Source organism: Drosophila montana, unplaced genomic scaffold (genome assembly GCF_035044405.1).
Source record: "Drosophila montana isolate Dmon_TW-CO22-7 unplaced genomic scaffold, ASM3504440v1 contig_1624_1, whole genome shotgun sequence".
Lineage (NCBI taxonomy): Eukaryota > Metazoa > Arthropoda > Insecta > Diptera > Drosophilidae > Drosophila > Drosophila montana.
In genome coordinates, this window is record NW_026996559.1 from 2019577 (window position 1) to 2033551 (window position 13975).

General features: G+C 40.9%; 1 protein-coding gene across 2 annotated transcripts; it reads left to right on the top strand.

Annotated features, from left to right (window-relative positions):
- Positions 1 to 536: 536 nt before the first annotated feature.
- LOC135440663 (uncharacterized) lies at positions 537 to 13510 on the top strand. 2 transcript variants are annotated; one of them, XM_064699954.1, is made up of 3 exons: positions 537 to 1662; positions 12149 to 12551; positions 12625 to 13510. In XM_064699954.1, exons 2-3 carry the CDS (start codon positions 12150 to 12152, stop codon positions 12847 to 12849), a joined length of 627 nt encoding a protein of 208 aa, XP_064556024.1. In that variant the 5' UTR covers positions 537 to 1662; position 12149; the 3' UTR covers positions 12850 to 13510. The 2 variants fall into 2 exon arrangements, with proteins under 2 accessions (XP_064556024.1, XP_064556022.1); XM_064699952.1 differs by lacking the exon at positions 537 to 1662 and adding an exon at positions 11270 to 11437.
- The last annotated feature ends 465 nt before the right edge of the window (positions 13511 to 13975 follow it).

Consider the following 13975-nt stretch of genomic DNA (forward strand, 5'->3'; position numbering starts at 1 on the left):
GGTCATCAGCTGATTACGCAGACGACGTACTGTGGGGCCAGAATCGCGTTACAATTAATCGAAAACTATAGTAAATGTGATGGTGCTTTTGGTATTTCATTTTAAATATGGATTATTTTGTTGCGATGCAAGTAACTTAATAGGATAATTTTTTCAAATTGGAAATAAAAATATGAAAACATATTCAATCAGGACATAGGCACGACTGAAGCTGGAAACTATTAAACAATTTTATATATATTTATATATTTTGTGAAACGACGCAGTAAAGCTAAGATCGAGTAATAGTATATTGTGCATAGCCGTATGTTCGCCACGGTTAAGTCTTCCACTCTATGACCAATCAATATTTATTATACATCTTTGAAATGCTGTTTCACATTGTTTCGGCTGTGATTATTTTGCAGCATTAAATAACGAAACTTGCCCACTGTGCGGCATCATCTGTGATGATCGTCGACGTCAGCGCCAACGACGATGCCGGCAGCAGCAGCGACTGCGGCAGCCTCAACGACAATGCTCGACTCGTCCGAACAGTTGCTGCTCAACGCTGCTCGCCAACGGTTCAGTTCAGCAATCTTTGAAAGCTGCCCGCCTCCCGAGAAGCACTCGATCGAACTACAGAGTTCGCCTTCGTATCGGTATCATTCTATGTAGCGCATCCCAAAGACCGGTCCGTCACGTATACGTCGTGCCGTTCCCGTTCCCGTTGTCGTTGTCGTTGTTGTTGGCATGGTCTAAAGTTCAAAGCCCACTGTAGATCCTTAACAGGCAGACACACAAACTGGTAAAAGTTGCTTGGCATTCAACTTGAACTAGCCCAAGAGGCAGTTAGAGCAGCCTTGAAGGAAAGTTGACTGCGACCAAGTTGTATGGCCAACAAGAAGAAGACGAAGAAGAGCACATAATAAGAAGAGCATCGAACAAGCCCAAACAACATTAGCAACAACATCATTATCGTCAGCCAGAGCCAGAAGAAGAAGAGCAACAACATTATTGAATATCATTGCGGCCATAGCCCGAGGGGCAATCAATTGCAGGCAGAGTTGTAATGGTGCACTGGCGTGTGGCTTTTGAGAGCGGCTGCGAGGATCACAATCTCTGGCTCAGCCAGGAGCGATACGAGTACACGCAGAGCCAGCACCAGCGCCAGCGACAGCACAGATAGAATTTAACGGTAAACGCCACACATCACATCACATCCGCATACGCATTCGCATTCGCATGCGCATCCGTGGGATTACCAAAAAGTGCATTCAACTTGCCACAAAGCGCATTTGCAGGCGCTGAACATATGCCAACGATCTCGATCTCAACTACAACAGCAACAACAAAAAGAGTAACAACAATTTAAATAAAACCACAAAAGATTCAAAACATTTCGCCAAAAAAAAAAAAAAATAACAGCAAAAAGCGCGCGTGCAAAATTCTGCGTTGGAAAATTGGTCAAAGTTTTCGATCGGTTGTTGTTATTATTTTTCTTAAGTGTTGTGTTTTTTTTTATGGTGTTCTCTTAACTGCAAATGTGAAATCGAAAACGAAAACGAAGGAGCACACAAAAGAAAACCAAAATAAAGAACAGCTAGCGTACTAAAGGAGCAAAAGGAGAACTAGCGATAGACAGAGAGGAAGCGCGGCAGACGGAGACCACAACAATTTCATGTGAGTAACAATTGAGAAACAAGACGAAAACAAATAGCAAAATACGCAAAAAAAAAAAAAACAAAATATATTCAGCAAACATAAACATGTTTCAGTTTCTCGCTCTTCGTTGCCGTTTGCTATTGCGTCTATGCGCTATAAATAAAGTTCCTCGAGTAAGACATAGGGTGGAGGGGGTCAGGGGTAAGCAGCAGTACAGCAATTTAGCAGTGATTGGCAATGCGACTTTTCAGACTCAGCTGCGATAAGCAGCAGCAACAACATAACAAACGCTGATGCAAAAACTAAATGGAACTTAAGGGACGTAGCCCTTTACCCCGAATAGCTTGCTAACCCAATTATCGATTGGTATAGGAAGGGGTGGGAGGGGGGCGAAAGGATCAGCTGTGCACATTACTTGCAGCTGAAATACAGTTTTTTTTCAAGCAGAAATCATAAATCGATTACAAGTATTATCGGTTTCGATCAATTTTGCATTGAGGCACGTACGCTGACATTGGGAGGAAAATTCAAATGAATTGAGCGAACATATATGAAATCGATGAGAAAGTCAGAAAGTCATAATCAAAGCGAATTAATTTTAAAACAAAAATTTATTGATAGCAAAAATACGTAAAACACAAAACAAAACACAGCAAAAGTAAAACAACAAAATAAAGAAAATAAAATGAAATCAAACAAAACAAAAATCGCTGGCAGCGACATTAACATTTTTGATTTTGCTTTCTATATATAGAACTTTTTTGCTTTCGTACATATATTCTTACGTAGTCCAGCTAAGCGACAACAAGAACAACAGCAAGAAAATAATAATCAAAAAATGTGTTCACACCAGAAAGAAAAAAATACAACAATAAATATATAGAGAAACAAGAAAAAAAATAGCGACAAGTTCCAATTATTGTCAAATGACTACGTGACCAAACAGGAACCGTGAGTAACAAATACCGAACCGAACCACTCAGCATCCATAGCGGCGTCTAGAATTTTTACAGCAAATTGGCTAGTTCCCCTAGCCCCTGTCCCTAGCCGCTGCTGTCCTCGACCAACCCCCCCCCCCACTTCCCCCGCGCTGCCCTTGAAGCGATGCGTAATTTAGTCAATCAAAATGCGACAACGCCAACGAATTTCATGTGCCATTCCGAGACTCACAATTAAGCGGCACTGCGATCAATTAATGCATTAATGCTGTTCCCCGCCCCAATCCCTCCATATATGTATGAGTACAGTTTGGAATGGGTCAGATCTGACACGCTATAAACATGGTTTACAGCTACATCTAAAAAAAAAAAAAAAACAAATACAAACTGGGCCATATTTCAAGCTGTGCTCCGTTCTGTTGCTGTGGAATGTTCGCTTCGGTTTTTTTCTAGCCTTGCAATTAGGCGCAATTGTCTTAAAGATATCAGCACCAATATTTTTCTTTTTATCAGTTTGTCGACAATTTATGTTGCTTCAGTCAAACGCTGAATAGACACAACTAGATAAAAAAAAAAAGGAAAAAATCAATTAGCTTCAAAATCAAGAGTCATGTATATAGAACTGTCCGGATAGACTGTGTGATTGGTGGAGAACACTTTTTGTGTTTTATCCCAACACAAGGAAGAAGGGTTAAATTACAAATTCATTCCACGAGCGGAAAACGGGTGGAAAATGAAAAGCAGAAAAACACGCGACTGCGCAAATAAGTTGCCAATTGTTTAGAGTTTGCCTAGGCTAAAAAACTTAACGGAAGAAAAAAATCAACATATATTGAAATTTGAACATCCGATAACTATATCATTCGGCTCCGATAGGAACAATCAGCGCGTGTATTAATGGACGGCAATATCATGTGTGTATAAGGGTATTTAGTCTTCACCGTTTTTTTTTTGTTTTAACTCATTTCGAAATCTTCTGAAAATGTAGCTGATAAGCATTGCAAATGTACCCGCTGCTCGGCAACAGTATATGCCCTGTGCATATATCCCGCATTCCCCAATATTAACACACATATATATATACTAGCGGGTATATCCCGGGCTTGCCCGTGGCAGCTATAAAATAAATTCTCTCAAAGATCTTTGAAAATGCTTTTGATCCCGATTGGATTGTAAGTAAAAATCTTTTATAGAACCGTTTTCCGCATTAAGTTCTTATGTAGAGCTTTGAAAATAAGTTTGATGCAAATCTGACAAAAGTTAAAGGTCACCAAAAAAATCTTAAAATCGCATTTTCCACCTAGAAAGCTTTGTTTTAGCGAAAAATGTGAAACACGTCTCAAACGATTTTTCATATAGATCCTTGGAAATGAATTTGAGCGCGAAACATCACCCACCAAATCTTTGACCCACATTTCCACCAAGTGGGAACGCATTTCTTCGAAAAGTGTGAAACACCCCTCAAATGAATTTGAACAAATATCTTTGAAAATGAGTTTTAGGCCGATCGAATGGTAAACAAAAAAGTTTCATATAAACGTTTACGCGATTTTTCCGCACATGTGGGCGGAATTTCCCGAAACCCCGCCTTAACGTGCACCTTCATCACATAAGGTAACAACAGTGAAAATTGCATGCTTCCCAGCTCTTACGGTTCGGGCTGTGCGTTGATCCCCAATCAGTCAGTCAGTCAGTCGGTCAGTCAGTCAGTCTATGTACAGTTTATATATATAAAGTAGTTTTGCGTGCGTATTGGTATTTCGTGGAACCAAGACCTGATAAGGCGGAAGATTCTGGGCCTAGTTGCATTTGTGGGGATCAAGTCTGATTCCTTTGGAAGTCAGAGTTGCAAGTCTCTGGCATGATGACGCATTTGTGTACGTGTTCTTTGGGTCCCATTTTATGGCCTACGGGTACATAATTCTACTGCTGCCTCTAATTCTTCTCGAATAGCCGCGTTATTTATTTGCTTTTGGCTTGAAAGCGAAAACAGAATAAAAATACGCAATGGAAGCGACAATCTTTACAACGCCAGCTCAGGGCCAACAGACAATTTTTTTTGGTTTTTCTATATGAATACCTTATAGCCATAAGCATGTGTTCAGCGGGTATGATGAAATTATCTGTGCGAAGCGAGAAATGATGAGTCTATAATTAGTATTGTTAGTATTACAAAATAAAACTAAGCTGTTATATTATCAAATACTAGCCCCGAATCGGAAATTTTAACTGAGATACTCATTGTTTCAGGATCCCCAAAACTATTAACTTTTAACTATTAATATTATTGCAAGAGAAAAGCCCATATGTAAATATAAGCTGAAATGTTCATAGCAATCGGACTTTCAACTAAAATATTATTTAAGAGAGAAGAACTTTTTAGGCCGGCTTTAACTTAGGCTATCTCCGTGTCGTGCACTCTCGACTTTTTTGGTTTAAAATTAAATTTTAAGCATATATGTATAGTATACGTTCTGTTAAATGCTGATTATGCAGCTCGGGAAAGCTTCGAGCTTGGAAACCTTCGCTTAAGCGAAATTGCAAGCCACACAAGAAGTGCACATTGAAAGCCATTTCCGAAAGAACAACAGCGAAATATAAACGAATGCAAAATCTGCAGAAAGTCTAGACATGTTTAAAGGTTGAAATATGTACAGATGGTAAACATGCTTTTTAACGCGTATGTAAAAAACATTCCAAATGAGTCTTGCCCTGCTTGTCAGCCCTGTAGACTGGAGACTCCGGCTCGTCTCTAGGCTTTTATCGACCCAATTAGCTGGGCGGGTTTTCCGGTTTCACAGTACAGTGTGCTGTATGTGTTTGAGTTATCAAAAGTTTCGTTTACAAGGAGGGTTCAAGCTGAAGCGGTTTAATAAGGAAATATTCCCACGAGCGGAAAATGGGCGGAAAAGGGAAATAGTGAAAAACAGCCCGGGCAACGACACAGAGAAATACAACTTGAGAATTACAAGACCCACATAATATGGTGTCTGGCTATTGTCATATTCCATTAGACTCCTCTCACTCAATCCAACTAGGTTTTGGCTATAGAGCGTACTTTGCTGTAGGCGTGTATTTAGATATCACAAGCTACTTTTATTATAGACAATATGTTAAAGTTGTTTTTCGCCCCGATGACACTTTGACGACTGCCACGAGGTAGGCCCAGGAAGTTTTTCACGCGCCCTTGTTTTCAGTTGTTTATTAAACACAAACAACAACAAGCACAGACGACCGTATGACTATATTCAAAATATACGCCGTAAGTAAATAAATAAACATCTATACTATATACATATATGCATATATAGATGCACATATATATTATATGTAAGGCATCAGTAAAATTCGTTGCTGCTGCTGCTGGTCAATGACTGCAAAGAGAGAATTCATTTGCCCGGTTGAAATTCATGAATGAATATTCAGAGCAATCGAGTATGCCAAGTGAATGCAAGCCGGTGTCTAGGCACGTCTGTGTTCCGCCTTGGAAGTGAAATGTTCGAGTCGATACGCTCACCAAATCCAAGTACCAAGTACGTTATGCATAAATAAACAGATCTCGGAACGAGAATGGAACAGATATTTATTACGCTTTTCATCCCCATTTATGTCAAATATAAAGTATATATTTGATCTATTACCTTGCACCCAAGAGATATGAAACTAATAAACTTTTAATTGAAATTAAAAAAATAAAACAATATAGTTGAACTAAGTTGGCTGCAAACCCAAGAAATTAAATGTTGCTGGTTCGGTTCACGGTTCCAACCAAATCGCTGCGTTTAGGTTGGGTTCGTGCACCTGGTTTTCCTCATCCATGAAAACAGGTTTTGGTGCAAAGCCTGGTTTGGCTTGGCTACTTTAAATAGATAAAGAGAAAATTGGGAACCAGGCTTTTTATGCTTTGAAGCTGGCTCTAGAAAAAATATGGATTAGTTCGGTTTTTTTTTTGCCAACTGGTAAAGGCTGGGCTCGTAAGCTATTTGTCGTCCTAGTTCTCATTACCATTTCATAAAAAATCAAAGAGACTTGGGAACTTCAACCAATGGATGGAATGCTGTTAGGAAATCAACTGGACACCGTAGTGAAGATTTCAGCTGGATGACAACTGGATATTCTAACAGAAGTATCTTTGTGGCTATAAAAAGAAAAGGAAGAGCTCTGGGAAGCTGTAAATAGAAATGATCAACCCGGAAACACCTGCTGGAGAATTTGAAAAGCCTTGAGCTCAGAAGAGAGCACAAGAATTTCTTACATCTACTTTTTGCATCTGTCTCATTGTCTTGTTATAACATTGTAATGTCTGGCATGCAGTTAGAGTCCGAGCCAAAGTTTATCCTACTTGACCTACAGCAATTGCACTTGAATCTGTTTAACTGATTCATAAGTGCAAGATACACATACATTCATTAGACAGATATGCATATGTAGCCATGGATTTGTATCTTCGAGTAAACACAGACGAGAGTCATCGGATTTCGCGACGCTTGCTTTCCATATTTATGGCTCATTATTTAGCCATAAAAATCTTTGACGTTAGACTCTTGTTAACCAAATAAATAGCGTAGCTTTTTTAGCTGAGTCAGCGAATCTGCTCGAATATCACAGTATGCTCTCATATTCGCCTATTCGCGGTGACTTTCCCAGGCGCCTGCGCCAAGCTGGATTTCCAACACGCAATTTCAAAGTGCACCCGCGCCCAAAATATTAAGTATACGCCAAGTGCAGCCGAGCAAACAGAGAACCTGAGGATTGCCCGCCCGACAGCTAAGCGGAGCAATCACATAAATCAATAACTGAAGCTGATCGGGCTGTTATTGTTGTTTTTGCTGATGATGCGAGTCAACAGACTTCTCAGGGCAGACCCGTTAACCGGCTCGTTAGGGTGCAGGAGCCGCAGTCGCCGTCGCAGTCGCCGTCGCCGTCGCAGTCGCAGTCAGTGGCATTGCCTTATCAGTCAACAAGAGTGTGGCCCCGCCCGTAGTGGCGCGCCTAATGAAACTGTTATTGACAGCGCATAAATATTTACATTTGTCATCTGAGCGCAAGATATTGTATCTGTATCTTAAATATTCTGTATCTGTAGGTACATGCGCGTATCTGCACCCACTTTCCCAAGCAAATATTAGCTTTGTACATTGCAATAATTGTAATTAATGAGACTGCCGCAGCTGCTGCTTCAACTTCTGCGGACTCTTATCGCTGCCAAAAGCGAATTCATTAAAATATACTATAAAAATCACGCGCTCCCAGCTGAGACGTGCAATTTGTTGTACATATGCATCTCTCGCTGACCGCCGGCCACATGGTCGATACTCTATTCACAACTAAATGAATCAAACGTCATCATCGTCAGCATCGCCGCTATGATCATCATCAGTGTCAGCGGTTTTTGTTTTGACCTCCAGCAACAATAGCTGAAAGAAAAAGAATACGAAGAGCAGCTCGCTCTGAGATTCCAATACCAGCAGCTGACTTCAGATACTTTCCCCGCCAAGTTGCCGGCTGCCACTTTGCTGGGCCTAAAACCAGTAGCCAGTAACCGGGTAGACACCAGTTGGTAATTGATGGAGCCTCGTCTGGTCAGAGACAGCTCCAAGAAGAGTCGATGGCAATCATGATTAGGCCTTGGCAATTGATTGCCGGTTTCTATGTGGTTGTTTCTTCAAATATGTTAATTCTGCAATACTGGAAAATGTTGGCAGATGGGTTGGCAAATATAAATCATAATATATATATAATTATATATACATAATTATTGCACCCCTTTAAATATCTTATAAGAACTAGAAAATCAGTTTTTAAGCAAATTAAAATCGAATTATACGCCGCAAATATAATAACAGCAATAATAATAATATCAAATGAGTTGCATGGAGCTTCTTCTGCTGGTTACATTGATTTGCACAAAAGCATGATGCCCTTCTTTCGACCTATTGACATCTACAGGGTCCTCTGCAAGGGTATATAAATTGCTGAATTATTTGAAAATAAAACTAAACCTTTCCAGTTTATTCGCCGTATCATTTACTAATTGCTTTTTAATTATGTAAATATATTATTGCAACGTCTTCTCTGTGCCACGGGTCAGTTATGGATCGGAACAGATCTTCCGACGTGCAAGTAATACGATCGTTGACTGCAAATGATCGCTGAGGGCACACAATAATTGCAACAACATTAAGTAGGAGCTCCCTAATTGGGAGTGCCCGACTTCGGGATACCCTTTACCTGGGCCGAGCTGCTGTTACCACAAATTTGAACTTTCTATAAAACATCTCTTTGGACGTTTTTTTTCCCTCAGAACCACACTACAAAAAATGCATTCTTGAATAACTTCGGTGCTTATAGTCCGATCCTTGTGAAATGTTCAGAGTGTGTACAAAACAAAGCCCCAGGTTATGAGGTTACTAAAAAATGAAATATTCAGGACCTATGTGCTCTATACGAGAGCATACATACCAAGTTTAGTTCAAGTTCCAGTTCCCAAATAGGTTCTTGAGCCAAAGCAAAAATCGATACTTATCGAGTTGTGCGGGCAATTGGCGAACCTACATTCTCATATTGAAGACTCTAGCTTTTAAAGACTCTGAAATCGATGCGATCATACGACTGATCGTCTCGGTCGGTCTATAATACCCTATTCTTTTGCAAGGGGTACAGGGTATTCCAGAGTGAACCGCTTGCTTAGTTGGACTCTAGCAGATTGAATTGTGAATTGTATATTGTGAATCTTGTGGGCTGCGCGAACCGGTTAGCCCAAGGGAACGAGCCAAAATGAGACCTATGCATTGCGAACTTGGCAATTACCACAATGCACCATAGATAACAATCACAAGAGCTGCAGACAATGTGCTGTGAGCTGTTGTTGATGTTGTTGTTGCTCTACTCGTCTCATATTGCGCATACGCAGCGTTGCCGTTCGCCGTTGACAAATTCTCAGTTTGCAGTTTCTGATTTACAATTTGCCATTTGCTGCTCTTACTTCGTTTTTCCGCTTTCCTGTGCACTTTTCCAGTTATGCTTCAACATTTGCCCGGTGAGGTTCGCTTCGTGGCGGTTTCAGCTCGCAAAATTCACTTCAGTTTCGGTTTCAATTCTGAGTGGTCGATCGTCGATCGTTGTTGTTGTTGTTGTTGTTGAGAACCAAATGCTGGCCCCCAAAGTGTTAATTGGCAGGTGTCCAGCTGCCCCTTGGTACTAGGCAGCCGGCAACTCGCCGGCCAATTTGTTTATGTGTCTATTTATATAAATAAATATAAAAAAAAATTAAATAAAAACAATAGAATTAATTGAAATTATCGCTCAATGTGGCAATAAAAACAAGCAACAACAAAACAAGCAAAAAAAAACACACGTGCCCCTGCCTCTCCCCGCTACCCGCTACCCATTTCCCTTGCCCCACTATCGCCAGCCTCTGGCGCCATTGACGTTGCGGCTTATCAGCTGCCTCTCAAGTACACTCGAAATTCTCGTGATGCACACACGCAAATTGCCACCATCTACCCCCCCCCCCCCCCCCCACCATCCACTCCAGCACCGAGTTGTTCTCTCTCTTCGGCGTTAGGAACCCCCAGCATCAATGCATATTGATAAATTGCAATTGTGCAGCTGTTTCGGTCATTGTTGTTGTTGTCGTTGTTGTCGTTGTTCTCGTTGCAGCTGCACATTGAGTATACGCCGCATTGGCCGGCCTCCGTCGTTGAATGCGATCTATGTTCCATCGCGAAGCAAGTCCCTGTATGAATTTGCATATATAATGTTTATTTATTCAAATGTAAATTATTTCGATCAGTTTCTAGTTAAATAAAGGCATCCATCAAAAGTAGCAGCTGTACAAAGTTAATATAGAAACCATAGAAACAAATATTCCAAATTCCTTTCCTCCACAGTCCGACTAATGAAATAGACCGCCCTTAATTAAACAGACAAAAGGCTATGTTCTAGAAGGACTTTAAAGCAAACGCTTTCTTTGCGACCGATTGTTCCTATCGGAGCCAAGTCTGATGCATTGTGAAGCCCTCGAATGCCAGGTTGGGTCAAGATATCTCGACAACTAGCTTACCTTATTGCCAGACTAAAAGCCCTTTTGTCAATCTTGGGGAAAAACCTGTATCGATATGAGTGAGAGTTACAAGTAGAACTAAAATAATATGCACGTATGCAAATGGAATAGCAAATGAGCACAGCGCAAGACGTAAAAGCAGAGTTTTCAATTATTGAATATACAGAGAAAGAAAAGTGCAAAACATTATAAAGCCGATGACAACAGCAGAAATAGACGACTTTAAATGAATTTCACCATAATTGATTGTGGCCTTCCAATGAATTTCTATTTCAAGCGAGGTCGGTTTAATTTTTTCCCACCGTTCGTCATCCCAACTCCTACGTAACTCGGCTTCCACTCAATGAATTCATCGGATATTAACGACTTGAGAAATCAGATCCAATAGGGAATTGGTGTCCCAATTCTCACAATTTTAACTCTCTTGGAACTCCTCTTGGAATTGGGGACTCTCTACCTGTACCTTTACCCAGCTGCAACTCAACACTCTTAACTTTGGTCACTTTTTCGATAGGTAACCAATAATTGTATGTGAACAGTTTCCAGCTGATAAGCACGGCTACAAAAAAAAAAAAGAAACCCAAGTTAGACAATTAATTGTTTTTGCTAGCAAATGGTCTTGGATACTCTTCATATTGAATTCATTGAACAACATGCAAATAAAACAATCATAAAATACCCAATTGATATCAATAAAACGCAAGCGTTCAAGTAGCCAAAAGACAAATCGAATTCGAACCAAAATGCGCGCCGTCTACGACTTATTGCTGAGCAACGCCTTTGATCCCAGGTATGCACATAAGATACAAGTCACACCAGTCCCGATACAAATACCTGCCATCTATGATACATCCACGTGAAACAGGGTCTGCAAGCTAAGAAAAAGATAGTCGGTGGTTCGAACCAACTGCCTGCCTTTAGGCTCAACGCTCACGAACTGAGCCTGTTTTCAACATTGCTTTGATTCCAAACAAAAATAAACACATTTTTAATTTGTAAATGCCCTTGCCCATTGACGGCTCTCAATTTTATAAAATCGATTTTAAGACAGAGCTTGAGCTAGATACATTTTTATGAGTGGAGCCTCGGGTTTTTGGTAACTTAAGACCTGCTAAGATCGGACCTTAAGCACCGAAGTTATTCAAGAATGCATTTCCCATACAGGTGCAGCTTGTGGTGTATGCATGAATAAAAGGAAAATGGAATACTTCCAAGGGGTATTAACTAAACGATTACTCCCGACTGGAGCACCGTTTTTTATTGATATGCATCCTCTAAGCGTAACTCAAAGCTGGAATTTTCAAGGCACATATAATTCATAGATATGTCTATCTATACCATACCAGATATGTATGATATAGATATGTGTGACTGGGATTTATCCTATATACCCATAGCATAATTAATCCTGACTTTAAGTAAGCAGATCTATTAAAGTTGAATGCATTTCAGATGACACTTTTTTATTCTCTCGTTCTCTCTCTGTCTCTTTAATTAACAGCATGGTGCTACAGAACCACAACACCGTGGTGGCCCGCTCCACGCTGACGCCGAACAGCAGCAGCCAGAACTTCGGCTCTCACTCGCAACATGGCGGGCAGACAGTGGGCGGAGGACGTAGCCCTGGCAATGCGGGGCCAGGTAACCAGCGTCCGATTGTGGATCTGCTTGTGGCCATGGTGGCGGTGCCGGTTCTGATACTGTGCGCCCTGCAGCTGGAGAAGAATCTGCATGACATGCACGACAGCCCCGAGTCCCGCTGGCTGGTCTTTGCCCTCGGGATCGGCATGCTGGTCATAAGCGTGATCATCTGCGGCTATGTGACACATCGCATGGGCGTCTGCATTTGGGCCGGGCCCATCGACGAGGCGGGCAATCGTGCCGGCAATGGCGCACTGCATCACGTAAGTGTTAATAGCTATGATACGACCTGCGATCTGCATACTCACCATGGCAAGATCATTACCTATCTTACAGATCAACTCCCAGAACGATGTGCTACGCATTGTGGACTCTTTGCCGCCGAGCTATGACAGTGTGGTTAAGTGTGATCTGCCCCCGCCGCCCTACGACTGTGTGGTGATCGATGTGGAGCAGCACAAGGACATGCAGCCGCAGACATCCGCCAAGGATGAGCGCCTCTCTCAGGCGGCAGCCGGTTCCATTTCTGTTGCCATGCCAGGTGCAACACTGCACATCTAAACGGATTGGCGGAGAGAAGCACCGAGGAGAACGAGCAGGGGAAAGGGAGAGCTGATGCGACCACAAAAGAAGAAGAGGAGAGAGAAACAAAGAGATTTTTCGCTTGTGGCATTGAAATTGACTAGAAATGGGATTTGTACTTCAACTACACTACGCTGACGCCATCTATCGGTGGCCTCTGGCTATTGGCTAACCAAATGGCGTTGTATTTACTTCGATTTAAGATCTTAGAGTATTGTATATCCGTGTACATATATGTACTTTGTTTTTTTTTTTTACTTGGTCTATGCAGCATTGTAAATATTCCTAAACAGCATCTAGTCCAAAGTTGTACATAACCTAAAACACAAAAACAAACAAAAAAAAAACAAGAACTAGGGATCTAGAGAAATGCGCAATACATTTTGTATTTACTAGTTATTTAAATGCCAAGATTGTAATGGGAGAAGCGGGCGACAGATGGCAGGGGGGTTGCATAGCAGTTATCAATTACCACATAGTCTGTACTTTTATAATTTATATACTTAAAAACATACTAAATATATACAACTACCTATACATATGAATATGTGTGTGCCTATCGAGAATTTGTACGCATTACTTATTGAAAAAGTTTACTTTTTAGCTGATTTCCAAAATAAAGAATTCCTATTAATATTAACTGCAAGACTCAATCCTTTCCATTAACTCGCATTCAACTGTTCAAAAATTTAGAAAATATTCTAATAACTTGTGTTCAACATATCACACATGATTTTATCTGCTGAATTCCCACCCACCCGCAACTTTGGAATCTGATCGGTTTTAAACTCAGGTTCAATAAGTATTTAAACAAAATGTAAAGCTGGCCGACTCGAGGACGATGTTGATCATGTAAACCAACAAGATATAAACACCAAAAGCAAGTATTCTGTAAAGCTATTTCAAGAACCTCTCACTTCTATCATCAGCAGACTGTGCTAAAGACTCAAGAGTGCCAAGTCTTTTATCTCCGGCTTGAAGCCATAACTCATTGAGAATTTAAGCAACGTAAAAACGGCAAAGCCAGTAAACATAAATCCATTTGTAAGTGAGCCCCATTTCATCATCTTTTCATTATTGGTTGGTATGACCAGCATTTACCTTG